The 21,284-nt window shown below is 40.4% G+C and overlaps 1 protein-coding gene across 2 annotated transcripts in view; it reads right to left on the bottom strand.

The window, feature by feature from the left end:
* Positions 1-21,284, bottom strand: part of LOC130863320 (zinc finger protein 431-like) — a 56,679-nt gene that overhangs the window by 16,537 nt on the left and 18,858 nt on the right. The window contains exons 6-8 of one of the 2 annotated variants that reach the window (XM_057753239.1): positions 6,645-6,771; positions 6,390-6,450; positions 4,010-5,619 (exon numbers count right to left, since the gene is read on the bottom strand). In XM_057753239.1, coding sequence (XP_057609222.1) covers positions 4,323-5,619; positions 6,390-6,450; positions 6,645-6,771 — 1,485 coding nt within the window. In that variant the 3' untranslated portion in view covers positions 4,010-4,322. Of the gene's footprint in view, positions 1-4,009; positions 5,620-6,389; positions 6,451-6,644; positions 6,772-18,237; positions 18,355-21,284 lie in introns of those variants that run through there. The other variant, XM_057753241.1, reaches the window with a different exon arrangement.

Here is a 21,284-nt window from a genome sequence, read left to right as displayed (position 1 = left end):
GATGGGGTCTCATCTTATACATTACAGCAGAAACATACCAATCACTGAGTAAAAGCACAATGGAAGATGAATAAAAGTCATAGAAAAATATAAGCAACACAGAAATAATTTTCACTAAAAGAATTTGTCACACATAGAGCAAACTTTAGTATTTCAAAATAGAAAGGACAATCCATGGCTCTACATTATCAGTCCTGAGTGAACATGGCAATTAATTTATTTCCTTCAAGACTGTGATAAAAATAAAAAAAAAACAATATTTATTTCTCTGGTTGCTAAAGACTACTGTGATGTCTAAACTACTTAACAAATATTTACATGAATAGGGTTTTTCTCTTGTATGAGTTTGTTCTTATTTCCTGACTTCAAAATGATATAAATAGGCTTTAAAACATTTACAGGGCTAGAGACAGAGCTGGGCAGTTAAGAAAATTCATTCAGCTGGGCAGTGGTGGCGCACGCCTTTAATCCCAGCACTCGGGAGACAGAGGCAGGCAGATCTCTGTGAGTTCGAGACTAGCCTGGTCTACAAGAGCTAGTTCCAGGACAGGCTCCAAAACCACAGAGAAACCCTGTCTCGAAAAAAAAAAAAAAGAAAAAAAGAAAATTAAATTCATTCACAGGACCAACACCCGATTTTTGACAACTTCCTGTTAATTCTTGCTACAAGAAGATCTGAGGGTCTAACATTCCTAGGAACCAGGATGAACATTCACATACCCACATGACATCATGTAGTTAAAATTAAATTAACTCCTTGAACAATAATTTTTCACTGACAAAAGTTTTTCTCTTGTAAGCATTTACTCCTGTAACAGGTGTTGCGGCATCTAATGGTTTTCTTACAGAGTTTTTCTTCATCATGGACTGGTTCATTAACAGAAAGCAAACATGTAAGTTTCAACTCAGAGAAATCAATCCTTCTAAATTGGTGGTATTATTGGTGAAGATTTAGGAAATGCTGTCCTGCCGAAGAAAATATGTCACTGGAAGTAGGTTCAGAGATTTATATCCACACACCATTTCCAGTTCCTGTTCTGTTTCATGCTACAGGTTAAGGATGTGAGTTCTTAGCATCCTACTGCAGCTACCATTTCTAGCATTTGTTGCTATGCAGCTTTCATGGTGATCACGTATTCCTCTGGATATATTCCAAGGGCCAAATTAAACTCATTTATAAGTTGAAAAAGACATTATATCACAATAACAGAACAGAAACTAATACAAATTCATAAATTTAACACCTGAATAAGTTATTTCATATAATTAAGGAGAAATATACAATCTAAAAGTGTTTATATCCATAGTGCAAGTGTTACAAGTCTGGAGGAAAATGTACCATGACTGTTGAAGAAGGCTATACCTATACCTGTGAAAGGACGTTATCCTGGATACCGACAGCTGAGGAGAAAGGTGTCATGACTATATCTAATGTAGTCATGCTATATCTGAAGTTGTGGAGGGAGGTATCCTGGATACATACAATTCTGAAGAGAAAGGTACTCAACTGTCAGAAGGCAGGCAATACCTCCAGCTGTGAAGGGAAGATGTCAAGGTATCTACAGCTGTGAGGATAAAGGAATCCTGAATATTGGGAAGTCAGGCTACAACTGAAGCGATGGAGGGAAGTATCCAAAATACCTGCAGCACTGTCAAAAAAGTTACCCTAGCTGGTGGGAGTCAGGCTATATATGCAACAGTAAAGGGAAGGTATCCTGGGAACCTAACGCTGTGAGGAGAAACCAATACTGGCTGCCAGGAAGTCAGGCCTTACCTGCAGGTGTGTTCTGGTGGGGGTACTGTCCCCAGCATGATGTGGCAATGTTGCTCCTCTCTGAGTCATTAGGGCTGGGCTCCACTCTGCTAAGAGAACTTCCCAACAGAGATGTCCATCACCACACTGCTCTACCGCCTAAGGGAGTTTCCGAAAACTTGTCCATCACTTTTCTAATCTGCTCCACTAGTGACTATCCCAGCAGAAATGCCCATCACTTCTCTGCTCCGCTCCACTAGGGAATTTCCCAGCAGAGATGTTCATTTCTACTTATCTCTGGACCAAACTGTTACTTCTCTGCTTCTCTCCCCTAGAAATGTTGCCACATTTGCTGTGCTCCTGTGATGGAGTATCTGAGCAGAGGTACCCTTTGCTTCTCTGCTCTGCTCCGCTAGGGAGATTGCATGCAAGGTTTCCGCTCTGCTTGAAGGTTCTCCACCAAAATCTGGCTCAAAGAATTTATTTAGGAGGTATGAGTCCAGGAGAGTGGCTCCCTCTGGCAGAGGAGAAAATGGCAGCTGCCTTCTGTTAGGCACAGAGATTATATGGGGCCCCTTAGAGGCAGAGATTTCCAGGAAGAGTATTTCGAGGGTAAGAATTGGTTGGATTTCAATTCCTGAGCTTAAACAAGCTCAGGATATGTTGACTTTCATGCTGTGATTGGTTGGTTGTGTGCTCAGGGACTGGTTGGTTTTCTTGCACAGGGATTGGATGGTTTCAAGCTCAGTAGTAGGTTAGGGGTAGAGTGTGAGTTTTACTTTGATTTTAGGCCAAAGGTGCCTTTCACTGGTTCTGCTGTCAGACCTGTGCTGAGAGACTGAAAAGCATAGCAGGTTCCTGAGATGCAGGAAGCAGTTCCATCCAGGTAACCTAATGGCAGCCAAATGAGCATGCTACTTGAGTACCAAGGAGAAAACATCTACGTGCCCCAAGGACCACTATTATGGAATCTGCTTACGCATTCGGCAATGTTGCAGATGATTCTGATTCTGGCAATTCTGCTAGTGCACTTGTTCTTTGTGTTCTTTTTCTCTTTCCTCACTAGTAGCTTCTGAAAATATGGGTGTGCTGTACAATATGAGTCTTTCTGATCGGAGAGTGGGCAGGCATTAAATCTATAAAGCATGTTACGAGAAAAAACCTGACTGATGAAAGAATTGCAGAAATTTGGCAAAATGCAGAAATTGTTTTGTTTACCTGATTATAAAACTTGGCAAAAGAATTATACTAAAACAGAAAAGAACTCGGTTATGATCAACAAAGTTTCTGAAGAACCTAGGGCTTTAGGGCTGACTGCCTATGGCCTTATAAATCAAATTGTTATATTTTGGGATTGTGAGGAACAATGAAGAAGTTATGACAATGGAGTGAAAGCCACTGAACTATGATTCTGTGAACTACAAGCAGTTAGCCTCTGAGGTAAAACCCTCAGAAGTTGTTCTATGAATTACTAAGAATTAAGCTAAGAATTAAGAATATAGTGACTGGCATGGGGGTTGGGAACTGGGAAAATGTCATAATGAACAACTGTGTTCTTATATCAAAGAATCTTTATACTTCTTGTGAACTGCTTTGTCCAGGTAATGATTAACCTGGGGCAAGAAAAAAGAATAATTTTCCTAAGCCGGGCGGTGGTGGCGCACGCCTTTAATCCCAGCACTCGGGAGGCAGAGGCAGGCGGATCTCTGTGAGTTTGAGACCAGCCTGGTCTACAAGAGCTAGTTCCAGGACAGGCTCCAAAACCACAGAGAAACCCTGTCTCGAAAAACCAAAAAAAAAAAAAAAAAAAAAAAAAAACTTACAATAAAAGACAGGTTTGAAGCTCGGGGCAAGAAGGAGCAGAGTAAGAGGAAGAACTTGCCCTGCAGCTGATAGCCTGTCAGCTTGCATCAGAACATTGTATTCATTTACTCATTTCACCTTCCAGACATCCCAGACTCGAGATCCACTTCTCTGCTGAGGGTGTGGTTTTTGACTTGAACTTTTTCCCTACACTTAGGGCTTCATAAATTCTTAAACTGATTTTTTCCCCATGATTTGCAGAGGCAAACAATATAAAAACAGACATCATAAATCTTGAACAGATGGGTGACACTGTCAAATTTTTCCAGAGTAAATGTTCTTTCATGTAAGAATGTGTGTTGGAAAGAGACCTTACCAAATTCTTTACAGATAATATGCTCTCAGAATATTTTATAGGCACTCAAAAACTATTTCAATAAACAAAGGCTTTAATAGATTGATTGCACACAAACAGGTTTACTCCTGTATAAACTGCACAATTTTGCCACACTGACTATATATTTAGGGTTTATCCGCAGTACATCTTTTTCTGATAAGTTCAAAGACTGCTGATCAATGCAAAGGCTTTACAACACTGATTCATAGGGTTTCTCTCCAGTATGTGTTCCCTCATGTAGCTGAAGACCATTATGGTGAGGAAATGCCTTACCACTTGATTACACTCATAGGGTTTCTCTCAAGTATGTGTTCTTGTACACATTTGAGGATTACTGTGACATTCAAAGGCTTTATGATATTGATTATATTAATAGGGTTTCTCTCCTGTATGTCTTCTTCTGTGTGTTTGAAGATTACCATGTTGCGTAAAGGCTTTACCACATTGATTACATTCATAGGGTTTCTCTCCAGTATGTGTTCTTTTATGCATTTGAAGAGCATTGTGAGAAGTGAAGGCTTTACCACACTGATTACATTCATAGGGTTTCTCTCCAGTATGTGTTCTTTTATGTGTTTGGAGGTGACCAATTTGTGCAAAGGTTTTAGCACACTGATTGCATTCATAGGGTTTCTCCCCAGTATGTGTTCTTTTATGTATCTGAAGACTACTGTGACATGCAAAAGCTTTACCACATTGACTACATTCATAGGGTTTCTCTCCAGTATGTCTTCTTCTATGCGTTTGAAGATTAGTGTGTTGTGTAAAGGCTTTACCACATTGATTGCATTCATATGGTTTCTCTCCAGTATGGCTTCTTTTATGAATTTGAAAAGATTTGAAATCAGCAAATGCTTTTTCACATTGGTTACATTCATAGGGTTTCTCTCCAGTATGTATTCTTTTATGTATTTGAAGACTACTGTGACATGTAAAGGCTTTACCACATTGATTACATTCATATGGTCTCTCTCCAGTATGTGTTCTTTTATGGCATTTAAGATGACTTTGCTGTGCAAAGGCTTTAGTGCATTGATTGCATTCATAGGGTTTCTCTCCAGTATGTGTTCTTTTATGTACTTGAAGATTTCTAGGATGTGCAAAGGCTTTACCACACTGATCACATCCATAGGGCTTCTCTCCAGTATGTATTCTTTTATGTATTTGAAGATTACTATGATGTGCAAAGGCTTTACCACATTGATCACATCCATAGGGTTTCTCTCCTGTATGTATTCTTTTATGTAACTGAAGATTTCTATGATGTGCAAAGGCTTTACCACACTGATCGCATATATAGGGTTTCTCTCCACTATGTGTTTTTTTATGTATTTGAAGATTTCTAGGATGTGCAAAGGCTTTACCACATTGATCACATCCATAGGGCTTCTCTTCAGTTTGTGTTCTTTCATGCCTTCGGAGATGACTGTGAGGAGTAAAGGCTCCACCGCATGGATTATATGCATAAAGTTTCTCTTCAGTCTGTGCTCTTTCCTTCATTTGATGATCTCTATCACGTTCACAGGCTCTACCACATAGACTAACTTCATACAGTTTCTCTCCAAAATGTGTGCTTTCATGCCTTTGAAGATGTCTGTCATAAGCAAAGACTTTAACATACTGACTACATACAGAAGGTTTCTCTCCAGTATGATTTCGTTCAGGCCTGCAAGGATAATTGACACGTGTAAAACATTTATCATGTTCAAACCACAGTTGAATCTTCATATCTATATGACTAAATTTTCCTCTTTAGTCCAACTATAAAGAGGAATAAGATCTCAAGGTTTTATTACTGGGTTTACACTTCTGTTGTTCCCCTTCGTTTCAGGTTGTTTTCACCTTTGAAGATACCTGTGATGCTGAGATACTTTATTAAAGAGTTCACATTTACAGAATCTTTCTTGTGTATGAGATTTTTCACATATTTTCAGAAAAATAGAAAACTTCAGATATAGACATGTGGTATAGAGTAAGGTTTCTCCATAACAACTGCCCCCTGACCCTTGACTCTAGATGCCCGTCTCACTAAACTTAGCACAGGCACCGCAAGACAATTAGGAACACTAGTTTACTATGGACTGTGAGCTTATTAGAAGGTTCTAGAGCTGCACTTATCACCTCTTCAACATGTGTACATTTTCTAATATAAGTGATAGGAGACGAAATAGATCCGCAGTTCTACAGCAGAGCTCTTATTCAGCTATGATTCAAATGGTGGTATCTTTAAGGCCTTGTTTCCTTGCTTATTAAAAGAATGGCTTACAGATGTAATTCACCTACTTGAAACTGAGGTATATGATTTAATGGGAATTTAACAATCATCAATGCTCATGAAGCTGGGCTTATTAACACTGTTGCTTTTGCATAAAAATTCCAGGACACATTACAATTTCTCCAGAGGCACATTTGTATCAGTTTGCACATGGTAATTACCTTTCTTGTCTTCTGGAATTTTCAAAATGTTCTTCAATATTATGGTCTTCCCAGCTGTATCCTATAATATAGTAGAAATTATAAGATTTATTACTGAAAGTGTTCAAAATTTAAATTACTACCTTAAGTACACCTTACAACCATGTATGATTTATTCACCTCATTCTTCTTTCTCAATCAAACTACAGAAGAACATCAAAAATTAAGGAAAAGCTGTCCCCTTATTTAAAACCCTGAAGGAAAATTCAGTCTTACCTATGGTAGTGAGGTTCCTGTAGGTGTCCAGCATCACATCTTTGTAGAGATTCTTCTGGGAAGGATCCAGCAATGTCCACTCTTCCCAAGTGAAGTCAACATGCACATCATCATAGGTCACTGCATTCTGAAATGACCCATATATGTGTACAACAGAGAGCATGAGGGTGACAACACTGTAAATGTACACTTCTTTGACAACATAGTCATATAATTCTGGTACTCCCTGCACCATTCCATTATATAGACATTACAATGTAATCACCAAGTCACGCTGGAAGGAAAATGAACAGGAGCTTAGCCTCTCTCATTTCTGTACCCTGTAAGTAAGATATCACCTTGCAACAGAAAGGCCTATTAAAAACATAGAGACAAGTAAAAAAGATCAACTGCACAGAGTTCACAGGAGAGAAATTGCATGAACAATTATTAACTACAGAAAAAAATAAAATGGATAGGCTGGGTATATTGTCTCACACGTTTAAGCACTGCAGTCAAAAGTTAGAAGCACGTATATCTGCCCTGGAAATGAATGCCAGCCTAGTCTATGCAGTCAGATCCAGGACAGACAGAATTACATATTAAGACATGTGTTTCTCGCAAAATTCAGTCAAACAAACAAAAAAATAGAAAGAACTCAGAGGCTCCCACTGATGTTACTACAAAGAGATCTGTATTCATCTTCCAGAAACCCAAAGTGTCCCAGTTTAAACCGTAACATTAATAAGACACTGACTGTGGGCTGGAGAGTTGGCTCAGTGGTTAAGAGCACTGGCTGCTCTTCCATAGGTCCTGAGTTCAATTCCCAGCAACCACATGTTGGCTCACAACCATCTGTAATGAGATCTGGTGCCCTCTTCTGGTGTGTGAGCATATATGGAGGCAGAATGTTGTATACATAATAAATAAATCTTGTAGCCGGGCGATGGTGGCGCACGCCTTTAATCCCAGCACTCGGGAGGCAGAGGCAGGCGGATCTCTGTGAGTTCGAGACCAGCCTGGTCTACAGAGCTAGTTCCACGACAGGCTCCAAAGCCACAGAGAAACCCTGTCTCGAAAAACCAAAATAAATAAATAAATAAATAAATAAATAAATAAATAAATCTTGTAAAAAAAAAAAAGACACTGACTGTTTAAACAGCTATGAATGCACAAATGAAAACAGCAAATTAAATGTTGCTCATAAATAATCAACACAGAGTAGAGGGACATCTCATTAGTAAACTGCTCCTGCTGGTCTTACACACAGTTGGGCTAAATTCCCAGTTTTTACCTCAGAGAACACAACTATCCATTTCTCCAAGTTCAGGGTTTTTGAGAACATCTTTTGATCACGTGAGGACCTGGTACCCATATTCTGTATTTACATATTTACAGGTAAAACATGCATTTTTATTAAAAAAAAATTCAAATAAACACAACAGTCAAGAAGAAGGTGACATTCAAGACCAGCCTGGTCTACAAGAGCTAGTTCCAGGACAGGCTCCAAAACCACAGAGAAACCCTGTCTCGAAAAAGCCAAAAAAAAAAAAAAAAAAAAAAAGAAGAAGAAGAAGGTGACATACATGCAATCTAGTGAATCAGAAGGCTCGGGCAGTATTAATGTCATGAATACATGCCATCCTGGGAAACCGAATGCTATCCGCTGCCGAATTTTAAAATTGAAGGTATAAGTGAATCTCAGAACAACAGCACACACTTGTCATGGTCAAAAACCTTCATTCCAGGCACATCACAATAACAAAAAAGCCAGGATTGTTGGCCCTATTTTAATCCCCGCACTTGGAATATGGAGTCAAGGGGATCTCTGAGTTTGAGGCCACTCTTGACACCAGACAGGTGTACAGAGCTACTTTCAGGACAGCCAGGGCTACGAATAAAAACCTTACTTTCACAGACAAATTATTAAAGAACAGAAGGGCAGGAAACTGGGTGAGAACCGAACAGCAGTTGCTTCGACTGCGTGTTTTGTGATTTAGAGATAGAGTCTCTGATGGTGGTGAAGGCACAACAGCACAAGGAAGCCGGCGGAGTAGTTTCAACTACAACACAGTAGACACACAGGACAGGAAATAAATTGATGCTATACAGACCCATATCACCCCCCCCCCATGAGGAAAACCATCCATAAAGTCTCTTCTTAATAAAAGTTTCACAGGCAATTGACAAAAGTCACCAAAGAGACAAATGTTCAAAGTGATCACTATCTGGGAGGTTTCATATCCAATCAACTACATACTCACCCAGGTCACTAAGCTAATGATGGGCATCCAGGAAGAAAATGCACTTGGTCACTACAATGCTTCTCATAAATTAAATGTGGTTTGGGATTTGGAGTGTCCCTCTCTCCTCCTCTAAATCCTAGCATGTGTGTTAAAGTAAAATCCAAAATCTGTCTCATGTCAGAAGAGGCATGTGGAATGGGACAGAAGAAAAAATTAAGGAAAAATAGAAAAAAGACTATTGTATCGCTATTATTCTCAATCCTTTAATTTCTTAAAAAAGATTTATTTATTTATTATGTATACAATGTTCTGCCTGCATGTATGTCTGCAGGCCAGAAGAGGGCACTAGATCTCATTACAGATGGTTATGAGCCACCATGTGGTTGCTGGGAATTGAACTCAGGACCTTTGGAAGAGCAGCCTGTGCTCTTAACTGCTGAGCCATCTCTCCAGCCCTCCTTTAAATTTTTTGACTCCTTACCAGCTTTCCTTGAGATCATATGCAGTACTAACTAATTCTTTAAAAGGCTTCATCTAGATTCCTGTACATGATTTCAGCTTTGAGTTCCTATCAGGAAAGTAGGAATTACATTTTCGTACTCTGGATATATATAACAAATATTGATCCTTTAACCTCTTTGAGATCTGCTGCATAGAATATTTAAAATGTTCAAGGTTCCAAAAGGAGGCTGGGCCCCACACTGATGATTCCACCAGGACTATGATAACCACACTAAGCTGAAAAACACCACCAAAAGATTGACTTTGGACTACAAACTGCTCAGGACAATTTTGAAGTGGCTACCTGAGATAATCCTGACTCAAAATACTCTACCTAGGAATTGAGACAAGCCCTGGACTTTCTATTACATAGCTACTGGACAACATATGATATAGCTACTTCACTGAGTATTGACCATCCAAATTTTACTTTTTGGGATCACTGAAAGATGCTGTTACCCCCAGGCAGCAGGAAGTAATTTTGAGAACACCATGCCAACATCCCCAGAGATGGGAGTGGGTGTTTTTTGATCATTTAGTAGGTTATGGATATTTCTCATTATTTATGGGGGTTGGTTACAAGTTGTTATTGGTAACCGTAAGGAAAAAAAATTGAAAAAAGGACTTTAGATTCAGAGTTCTTGTTTTCAAAAGAAAAATGGGAGATATAGATATGATAGGATATAAAGATAGATGATTGGATCTACTCTGAAAACAAAGGGAATATGGAAATAGGATAAAAGGGAGATTATTGAATCTACCTTTCAAACAAAAAAGCAACTACTTCTTTTCAATATTTTACATTGCTTTTGATTTTTTGTATATTGATATAAATTTGAAGGTTTTTTCAGAACACACTGTATATACATTCCTAGGGTTATTCAAGGATTTGTTACTATTCAAGTCATTTAACAATGTAATGTATAGGGGCTGGAGAGATGGCTCAGAGGTTAAGAGTACTGACTGCTCTTCAGGAGGTCCTGAGTTCAATTCCTAGCAACCACATGGTGGCTCACAACCATCTGTAATGAAATCTGGTGTCCTCTGCTGGCCTGCAGGCATACATGCAGACGTACTGTACACATAATAAATAAAAATAAGTCTTTAAAAAAAAAACAATGTAATGTATATTTTTAGCCCTTGAAAGTTATGATTACCAACTATTTAGGACAATAAGGAAATGCAGGTTAGCAATTAGTCTCTTATTACAATTGAACTGATAGACATATTAAGTATGTATTCAAGACCAAACAGAGATATATTTTAGATAGACAGGTTGTCTTCAAATACTTCACAGATCTGAGCATATGGCATTTAAGAAGGTACAAAAGGTCTTTAGAATACCTGCTTCACAGAAACATCTGTCCGATATGGAAGGCCTGTAGGCTGAAGATGGGTGACCCAACACTGCAGAGGAACCTTGGGTCACTGATGTGGGATTCCCCTCTGTATGCTGTAAATATATTTTTTACCATTGGTTAATAAAGAGGCTGTTTTGGGCCTATAGCAGGGCACAATATAACCAGGTGGGAAATCTGATATACAGAGAGTAGGTAGTCAGGGAGACACCACGTAGCCTCTGAAGGAGAAAGATGCCAGCCACCAGTCAGAACCTTGCCAGTAAACCAGGAGCCTCGTGGGAAATACACAGAATATAGAGGTGGGCTAACTTAAGATGTAAGAGTTAGCTCATAAAAAACTTAAGCTATTGGTCAAACAATATTGTAATAAATATAGGTTCTGTATAATTATTTTGAGACTGGGAGGCCGGAAAATGAACAAGCAGCCACCACCTACAGGTGACTGTCCACATATCCAACTGTTCCCGACATTCTTCACAGTTTTTGGATGTCGCCTGCTCGCATTTCCAGCTTACTCGAGTAATATTATTTCCTTCTTTGGCCTCTGATAGAGATGAAGACTTTATAGTTATACCTTTCCTTGTTACCAGATTCAGAAATTCACTAAAGAGGTATAAAGGATGTAAGGTTGACAGACACTGAAACATAGTTTTGGTAATGCAAGTTAGAATAGAAAGTGAAATAGGTACAAATTTTGGACTTACCAAGATAGGATATGGAGTATTTTTACTAAATTTGTCAATTACTATATACTAGACATTATTGATGTATTTATTGATTATATATAGTGTATAATCATTGTACATATTACGTATAGACATATTATTTATGACCTTTTTTTGGTTTTTTTTTTGTTTGTTTGTTTTTGTTTTTCGAGACAGGGTTTCTCTGTGGTTTTGGAGCCTGTCCTGGAACTAGCTCTTGTAGACCAGGCTGGTCTCGAACTCACAGAGATCCGCCTGCCTCTGCCTCCCAGGTGCTGGGATTAAAGGCATGCGCCACCACCGCCCGGCATGACCTTTGTTTTTTATTTTAAGACTAAAAATGGGAAATGTGGTGATATAGTATTTGTATTCTAACAAATAAAGCTTGCCTGACGATCAGAGGGTGCAGCTACCCACTCGTTCACGAAAGCGGTCCGGAAGAATGTGCAAACAGAAAGGAAGTGACACGGCTGGGCAGAGAGAGGAGACAGGACCTCTCTCTCTTCAGCAGAGAAACTGGCTAGGTAAAGTGTGGCTGTGACATCTTCCAGCATTTACTCATATATCTCACTCCAGGCGTTTATTATTAGAACCTAGTAGAACTCATGCTACAAGGTAAAATCACATTGATCACAGTACAGACTTTCTTACATGTCTCTCCTTTGCTACTTCTACTCCCTATATGCAGCTTTCCATAGCAGATGTCTCACAGCTTGGGTATCTCAATATCCCATCATCACAACATAATACAGCCCTGCCTTCATCTCCGCAGAGTCATGTGAGGAACTCTCACAGTCTCCTCACTGAATTTTTTGACTCTGTCAAACACAGATGAATGCAAAAGGGCTGAACTGAATAAAACCACAGAGGTGGAAACAGGACCGATACATTTTATGTCTCTCTTTTATGCAGAACAGGGTTATCCCCCCAAATTTGGCTTCTATATAGGGATGCACGCCTCCACGCTTGAACGAGAGTTGCGGCAGGCTCTGTACCAAGTTGCGTATTCCTTCCATAAACTGGAGGCTTACCTGGCTGGAATCTTAGCCTTAGGGTGCCTTACTAGGCTTCAGACCAAAAAGGGCCTTCCCTTTATGGCTGTTAATCTTCTTGAAACCCTCTGCCTCTATTTACTTTACCACGGGAAGGTCATTTGAAATTGTCTATATTGTTTTCCTCTTTATTTCTTTCTGTACCGCATATTTCCTTTCAACTATGGACCTGGTTGATTGATCAGTAATAGACACCCAACAAAATCAATACTTTGTCAAGTAAATCAATCAATTACTTTTAATTTGGCCTTACTCAATTTCTCAGGGAATGGAAAAAAACAAGAATGATTTGAGGACAAAACATTATACTAATGACCTCTAGTAAAATTTTTCGTGGAGTCTATTTCCCGCTGAAATACTATGACGTCAAGTCAAGCTTCACTGTCTGCATTACTTTCAACACTCCCACATTCCTAGCCCTACAAAAACAGTTGATCAAGCTCTGTGTGCAGCTTTCTATGGCTTTTGCCATCTAAAGTCCTAATATTTTCAACATTACTCCAAAGGACAACACTCCAGATTTTACCCGGAAACATAGTAACGGTTGGGGCACTACATTTTGTTCTAAATTGCTTCTTACTGTGCTTAAATTTTTTAACCAATAGCATGTCAGATAATAAACAGGAAAATTCCAGGAGAGCTATCCAAGAAATTAGCCCAGAGATATTAGTTAGTACATTAATTAAAAATTTTAATGCAGGGCAGGTAATACATGAAGCTTCGTGACAAAAAGACACTCCCTTGGACTCGGGGTGAACAGTGTCCACAAGAAGAGCTAGATAGGGTCCATGAAACAAAAAAGCCTTAAAAACTAAGAAATGAAGCCCTCTAACGGCACAATTATCTTACTGTGAGAAAACCCTCAGATGGAATAAAAACTAATACAAAAGATTTATTGAGCAAAGCACTTGATTTATTTACTGAAATCCTACCAAAGAAACAATATTTTCTTTCTTTCTTTCTTTCTTTCTTTCTTTCTTTCTTTCTTTCTTTCTTTCTTTCTTTCTTTCTTTCTTTCTTTCTTTCTTTCTTTCTTTCTTTTGTTTGTTTTTCGAGACAGGGTTTCTCTGTGGTTTTGGAGCCTGTCCTGGAACTAGCTCTTGTAGACCAGGCTGGTCTCAAACTCACAGAGAACCGCCTGCCTCTGCCTGCCAAGTGCTGTGATTAAAGGCGTGCTCCACCACCGCCCGGCTACAAGAAACAATATTTTCAAACATCAAATGTGTCTTTCTAAGGAAGGAAGCAGCTCAGTGGTGGAGTACCTCCCTAGCATGAGCCCTGCCAGGGTCACATCCCCAACAGGAAAATTATCTAGAATAATGGTGAATCTAAATATGCAAAAAGTTCCCAATTGTACCAGTAAATAAGCTTTGTAGAAGGAAAGCTGAGTCATATAAACAAGATCTTAGCCAGGTGTTGTGGCACATGCTTAGTCCTAGGGCCCTGGAGCCGGAGACAAGCAAATCTCTGAGCTTGAAGTCAGTCTGTCCTAATCATCAACCAAAGATTCATATTGAGATAGTATCAAAGAAGCAGAGAAAGAAGGACCTGTCTGTGAGTTCAAGGCCAGCTTGGTCTACACAGCAAGGTCTAGGACAGCCAGGACTATATAGAAACAATGTACCAAAACACCAAAACAAATCAAAGCAAAGTCTTTTATTAGTACATCAATAATCAAGGCTCTTTAAAATTTGAGTGTGTTCAACAGGCACAGCCTTTTTAAGTTATTGAAGAAGAATCAAAATGATTATTTTAAATCACTAGTATTAAATGCAAAAATATTTTATTCATCCTCTCTTCATAATAGTAAAGAATTCCAAGTATCATACTTTGCAAATATTTCTATTATGGCTACCCAAACAGACTAGTTGTATGATACCAGAACATTTCAGAACATAGTATTATGTCATATAAATAAAGTTTAACAAAGTGAACATAATTTTCAGTCCTGTGTTAATTTATTCACCACACAAATCTTAAGTGTTTTCTAAAGATTAATATTATTTTTTGAGATTGTCTTTGTGGATGCATGAGTTTGTGTGTATGTGTCTGTATGGGTATGTGTGTTTGTATGTTTGTGTGTATGTGTCTGTATGGGTATGTGTGTTTGTATGTTTGCATGTGTGATGTGTGCGCATTTGTGTATGTGTATTTGTATGTGGGAGAGAGACGGAGAGAGAGAGAAGGGTGTGTGATGTCTGTTATTTTTGATGTGTGAGTGCAGGAATGTGCTGTGCCTCATGGGTCCTGGCCAATGGAAAACATTCAAGACTTCTTTCTTTCTGTCATGTGTTTCGAGGATCAAATTTATTGTGCTTGTACAGCAGAGTTGATTGGAGCTGATGAGTCATCCCAAGATCTCACAAGTACATGTAAATAAACTTTATAAAATAATTGCTGGTACCTAAAGCCAGGAAATATACTGTCTTGTGTGACTGTTTTTTCAAACATACAAGAACAAACTCAAGATTTCTTTTCTTTCTTTTTTTCTTGTTTTTTCGAGACAGGGTTTCTCTGTAGCTTTGGAGCCTGTCCTGGAACTAGCTCTTGTACACCAGGCTGGTCATGAACACACAGAGATCCGCCTGCTTCTGCCTTCACAATGTAGGTGAACAAAAGCCCTCAGTCTCTGCAGCCTTGGTTATATAATTCTCATTGGTGAACCACTTTCTCTAATTCTACAAGAAGCAGTGAACCTAGCTCGTAAGATCTGTCACTAATGTTTAACTATTCACAGGACTACATGACATACATCCTCAGCACTCAGAAGCTGGGAGGAAAACAGCCATGAATTGTTGACCAGTCTGGGCTAGCTAACAACAACAAAAAAAAAAAAAAACAAACAAGAAAAAAAAACCCAAAATTTATTCAGGATAGTAAGAGCTGGCTTAAGAATTTCAAGTCACTGAAAAACTCATAAACTTCAGAATGGCAGGAGCTGAGCAACACTTTAACTACATCCCTTTGGTTCCTGCTTGGGAAATAATTTTACAAACTTGTATGGGTGCTATGAAAATTAAAGCAGCAGTTCCTCAGAAAATTGGGAATAGATCTACCCCAAGATGCTGCTATAGCACTCTTTGGCATATACCCAAAGGATGCTCCATCATACCAAAAGGACACCTATTCAACTATGTTCATAGCAACTTTATTTCTAATAGACAGAAACTGGAAACAACCTAGAAGTCCCTCAATCAAAGAATGGATGAAGAAAATATGGTACATTGATACAGTGGAGTATTACTCAGTTATTAAAGGGCATAATAAAACATGCAGACTAATTCAAGGAACTAGAAAAAAAATCATTGTGATTGAAGCAACAGAGACCAAAAAGACAAACATGGTATGAACTCACTTCTAAGTGGATATTAGCTGTAAAGATATTCATGCTACAATCCTCAGACCCAGACAGGATAAATAACAAGTTAGGCTCACGGAGGGGCACAAGGATCTCCCTGGAAGGAGGAAAGAGAATAGATTTGCTGGATACAATGGGGGTGGGATGGACGGGACCAGGAAAGAGCAGGCTGTGTGAAGGATGGAGAGAGAATATGGGGAGACAGTATGGAACTGGGGGACAGTTAGGAGTCGACATGAAAACCTAGTACAGTCTCTGCTGAGTACACCACTTTTCTTTCTACGTCTAAAAGAGGCAGTAAAACTAGCTCTTTACATACATCTTGGATTCGATGAAACTGACTCCTCAGAGGATTCCTAGGAACGGGGGAAAAGGAGTAGGTCCTTCCCTAGGAGACAAAAGGCCATTAATAAGGGACTGATTGATCTTGACTATATAAACATGTTGGCTGCTGACAACTCTAACCTGACACAGTTACAGCCAATGGCCTGTTTCTCGGTCCTCTGGGCTGACTCACATGTGTGAAGGAATATATCTGCACAGGAAAGTTCCCCCATGGCAAGTTCAGGATTCTTTGCCTCAAGGTAACCCTGCTGTCTTCCTGCACTCAGGAGGCGCTTCCCCTTCCTCCTGGGCACAACGGGACCAGCTTGCACAGTCCTTTCCTCACTGTTGGAGTGGAGTGATTCCCTGTCCTGTGAGTGGAAGGGTGCCCACAATATTAACAATTTCAAGTAGAGATGTAAGGACACAGAAGATGTTTCTTCTGCGGCTTCACGCTGAGCTCAGGAGAACTGAAGGAACTTTCTACCTGTGAGCCACAGTTTCTTCAGAGGACAGGAGAGAAATGCAGGGCAAAGATAAAACACATAATGATAGACCTCCCTTTGCCAGAAGGCTGGGTGATGGCTTCATTGCTTTCGAAGTTCAGGGAGAACTCATGACAAAGTAGTAATAATAATAAAAATGATAAAAAAGTAGTCTTGCAGAAAATTGAAATTAGGGAATCATGGAGCTAGGAGGAATGTCTTTATGAGTACATTCAATATTCATTCCCAAGGCAACTTTCTCAAATTGTACACCCACCAATCTGAAATGTATTTATTCACGTGACTCGCGTTAACACTTGCTGGGAAATTACAGATTAACTCCTCCTAAGCGTTCAGGGCCTTTTTCATACTGGACCCCAGCAGCTGACCGCCTGCCCTGTTTCCCCCTGCAGTGTACACAAACGATTCCTCCTATTCCGATCTGAAGGCTCCACATGGAAATCCTTCTGTTACTGCAATGGACAGTCGACCCCGACTCATGACTCAAATGGATAATTTTAAAATTCTGAGGTGGTGCAATCATTTAAGAATTTTGGAGATGTACTATGGAGGACAACAAAGTCATCGCCCTGGAGTGCAACAGTCTGAAATCAGGGCCACCTGGGTCACCAGCAGAGAACAGTCTCAGAAACAGTTTTCTAAAAGGCTGCAAATGCAGCTATTCTAGAAATACTATGTTCTCCCAGGGAGAAATCACTCCACACAACACAACAATGTTTTACTTTTCAAATAGTCACCTGGTTGATGTCATACTGCCCCTCTCTCAGAGCTATGCCTTTCTCAACTAGAAAACTGGAACTTTAAGGCACGGGAGGCCATAAGGTAGGTTTTGACCCTGTAATGGCTCCTTGGACAGCTTGTTAGAAGCCTGTTCTTTCTTATGGGACTGGGCCTAGAGGCTGATTGACAGCAAGGGGTGTCTCCTTTGTAAAGGTTTGGAGCCAAATGTGTGGACAATCCTGTTAAAACAATTGTGTACCCTAGAATGCTCATCTCTAGCAGGCCTGGTTGGCATAAACTTATCTTTGGGGTGTTTTAGATGCAGCCTTCCTCAGTTATTTCCTGCTTTATGAGGCTTACTAGCTCTAATCATGGGTAAATCCTTTATGTCATGAATCTACTCTTCTTCATCACAGCTAACTGTGCAGTGCTACCCAACACAGGAGATACCTTTTACAACCTCCATAAAATAAACTGTAAATGAACCTTACACGTACAGGTCAGATCAAAGTATTGAATACCTAGAAGATACTGGGGAAACCAGGCCTCTCCAAGTTATTCAACCCGCCTTCCATGGCTGCACAAAAAGCGCGTTGTTGTTGACTCCAAACACGGTTCCACACACAGCTCCCTGCGCCCATCGCTCTGCACGGCTGCAGCCCACAGAGCAAAGTTATGCACAGGACTATGCCTGGGTCCGGGGAGCAGCAGGGACCGCATGGGAGCTCACAGGACACGGAATATGACTGCAGATTCCCACCCGGCCCTGAGGACCCGCCACGCTGGATCCTGGATCTCCGCATCTGATCTTCCCCATCTGGGGACAGCAGCCCCTCGCTCACCATGTCGTGGCTTCCCGGCTCGCCCGCGGCCCTCTCACAGCTGCCTGCAGTGGAACTGGCAGCACAAAAGGCGAAAGAAAACACTGGCCCCAGCTTATCTGCGGCCCAAAAGGAGCAGTGGCGGCCTGGGAAGAGCCCTGCAGGACTTCTGACAGGCAGTTCGGCCTGGGCACCCTGATTGGTTGGTGATGCTTGAGTGACAAGAGCCCCGCCCTTAAGGTTACCCTTTGCTTAAAGACACAGCACAAGTCGATTCCTCAGCCAACCTTTCACCCCCAGACCCAGGTTTTTCCAGACAGGCAGAGATTTGCATTTCAATAACTGTTGCCCTTGGCTCCAACAGCTAATCCTGCTATCTTCCTGCACTCCACAGGCCCGTCCTCTTCTTCCTCCTGCACACCACTGGGTGTGAACAGCTTCACTGCTCTTTCCTCAAGGTGGAGTGGAGGGATTCCCTGTCCCACAGGTGGAGGGTGCGCAGAATATTAGCAATGTTAAAGAGATGTAAGAACACAAAAGGAGACGTTTGTTCTGTGGTCAGGCACTTCAGAGATCAAGGAGAGACCCACAAGAATCAGATAAGAAAACAAAATGACTGACTGCCAGACTGACTGTGTCAGGCAGAAAGCCTGCACTGCACTCCTGTCTCCACCTCCCGAGTCCTGGGATTAAAATCATGTGACCACAAGTGCTGGGATCAGAGGTGTGAGCTCTGTTTCTCTTTCAGACTGGATCAACTTCATGTACCCCAGGGTAGGCTTGAACTCATAGAGATCTGTCTGACTCTGCCTGCCAAGGTCTGGGATTAGAGTCATGCACCATCACCACCCGGCCTCTATGGATAACTAATGTGGCTGCTAAGATCAAAGGTGTGTGCCACCACTGCTTGGCCTCTATGGCTGACTAGTGTGGTTAGCTTTGCACTCTGCCTCTGCCTCTCGAGTGCTGGGATTAAAGGCATGTGCCATCACTGCCCTGCAGTTCATCAATTTCTTAAGGCTTCTATAATGCAACATGGCTTCCAATGGTGCAGCTAAACTATTTGTAGACTCCTTCATCTTTAGTTTGTTTGGGCTTCTGTGGCTCAGCATGACTGCTTTTATTCAGATGCCGTGGCAAATACCATGAACAAAAGAAAATTTAGGCCGGGCGGTGGGGGCGCACGCCTTTAATCGCAGCACTTGGGAGGCAGAGGCAGGTGGATCTCTGTGAGTTCGAGACCAGCCTGGTCTACAGAGCTAGTTCCAGGACAGGCTCCAAAACCACAGAGAAACCCTGTCTCAAAAAACCAAAAAAAAAAAAAAAAAAAAAAAGAAAATTTAGGGGAAGAAATGATATATTTCACCTAACACTTCCAGGCTACACTCCCTGTGCTGATAGAAGTCTAGGCAGGAATTCCACTCAGGGCCAAGGAAGTACAGGAACCATGGAGGAATGGTTGTCTGCCGGGCTCTTCTGCTAGTATCCTCATACAGCCCTCATCACCAGCAAGAAGGGATATCCATAGTTATTAAACAAATTCTATTTTATTATGCTGCTGTTCATCGCACAAAGCTCACACTCTGCATTCCTAACTACGGTCCTGAGCCTGTCTCCCCAAGGTAACATATTTCAGCAGAATGTTACGTCCAGTCTCTATCAGAAGAATCTGACTTGAGGGTTAGCATCCTGGGAGAGCTGCTCTAAACACAGGACAGATCAAGATGGTATCTCTTCAGGTGTGCACAGCACAGTATTTCCCTTAAGTCTTTGCTCACAGACCGTCCAGTGGGTGGGATGTGTCTGCTCGTCTTGAGTGCCGTCACTAGGTTCAGGTTATCAGGTGCAGCCTTGGGTGTAGTGGGTTCCAGACTAACCTATTTTTACATGTCTAAACGTCATTACAGTAAGGGTTCTGATTCAGTGGCTTTTCTCTGCAATTGGAGCAGAAGGAGCTACTTTGCCATTATTGCCACTTTGGGTTAAATGAAAGCTAATACCACACATTATCTACCATGGAGCTTCGATCAGCCCCACCAAAACTTTCATGATCTAATAAATTATGGCGTGGAAACAAACTTATAGTATGAATTCTCTCTTTCCTCATCTAGTTTTCAATACAGAAGATATCTTACTTCCTTGTGAAGTGATACTTAATACCTTTCAGAGAGGAAATATTATGAGAAATACTTCTAATTTTACTTTAGACACAACAATAAATCCTACTGTGCAGAGGCTTATATAGTTGGTACTCACATGTGGTTAATAGTAAGCATAAGAATCCAGTATATTCATTCTGTGTATGATGTAACATATAATTACTATTATTGTACTAAAATTGCTGTTAGTACAAGAAATAATACAATAGTTGTGTCTCAATGATTTCCTTTTTTGGTTTAGATCCTAGTAATATAAGAAAAAGTGCCGGGCGGTGGTGGCGCACGCCTTTAATTCCAGCACTCGGGAGGCAGAGGCAGGCGGATCTCTGTGAGTTCGAGGCCAGCTTGGTCTACAAGAGCTAGTTCCAGGACAGGCTCCAAAGCTACAGAGAAACCCTGTCTCGAAAAACCAAAAAAAAAAAAAAAAAAAAAAAAAAAAAAGAAAGAAAAAGTGAGGTCTTCCATAAACTTAAATGCAATGCCTGGAAAATATCTAACAATTTTAGAAAAATACTCTTTTGGTTTTCTTTTATTATGTAAATTTTCATTAGTTGCTTAATTGTTTTCATTTATTTCTCATCCTGACTGCTGTTTCCCCTCCACTCCTTTCCTGCTCTTTCCACCAACCTCGGCTCTACCTCACCCACTCCTCCCTCTCCATTAAGAGAAAAAGTTCAAGAAAAAATTGTTATTGATTTCATATAATAATTGGATGAAGGAAACCAACCTGTAGGTGTGAAAGTGTAATTTTCCTCCACTCCCAGTTCTCTTGAAATATAATATGAAGACAATCCCTTGGGAACTCCTTCTTGCATAGAAAACTGTCATGCTTTCAGTGATGTGCTAAAGGTGTAGGACAAAATACTTTCCAGATTTCTTGTATAAGATTCACTATAAATACTATTAATT

This window comes from Chionomys nivalis, chromosome 21 (assembly GCF_950005125.1).
Source record: "Chionomys nivalis chromosome 21, mChiNiv1.1, whole genome shotgun sequence".
Classification (NCBI taxonomy): domain Eukaryota; kingdom Metazoa; phylum Chordata; class Mammalia; order Rodentia; family Cricetidae; genus Chionomys; species Chionomys nivalis.
The sequence above is the reverse complement of the archived record's forward strand: the minus strand, read 5'-3'. Positions and strand labels throughout refer to the sequence as shown.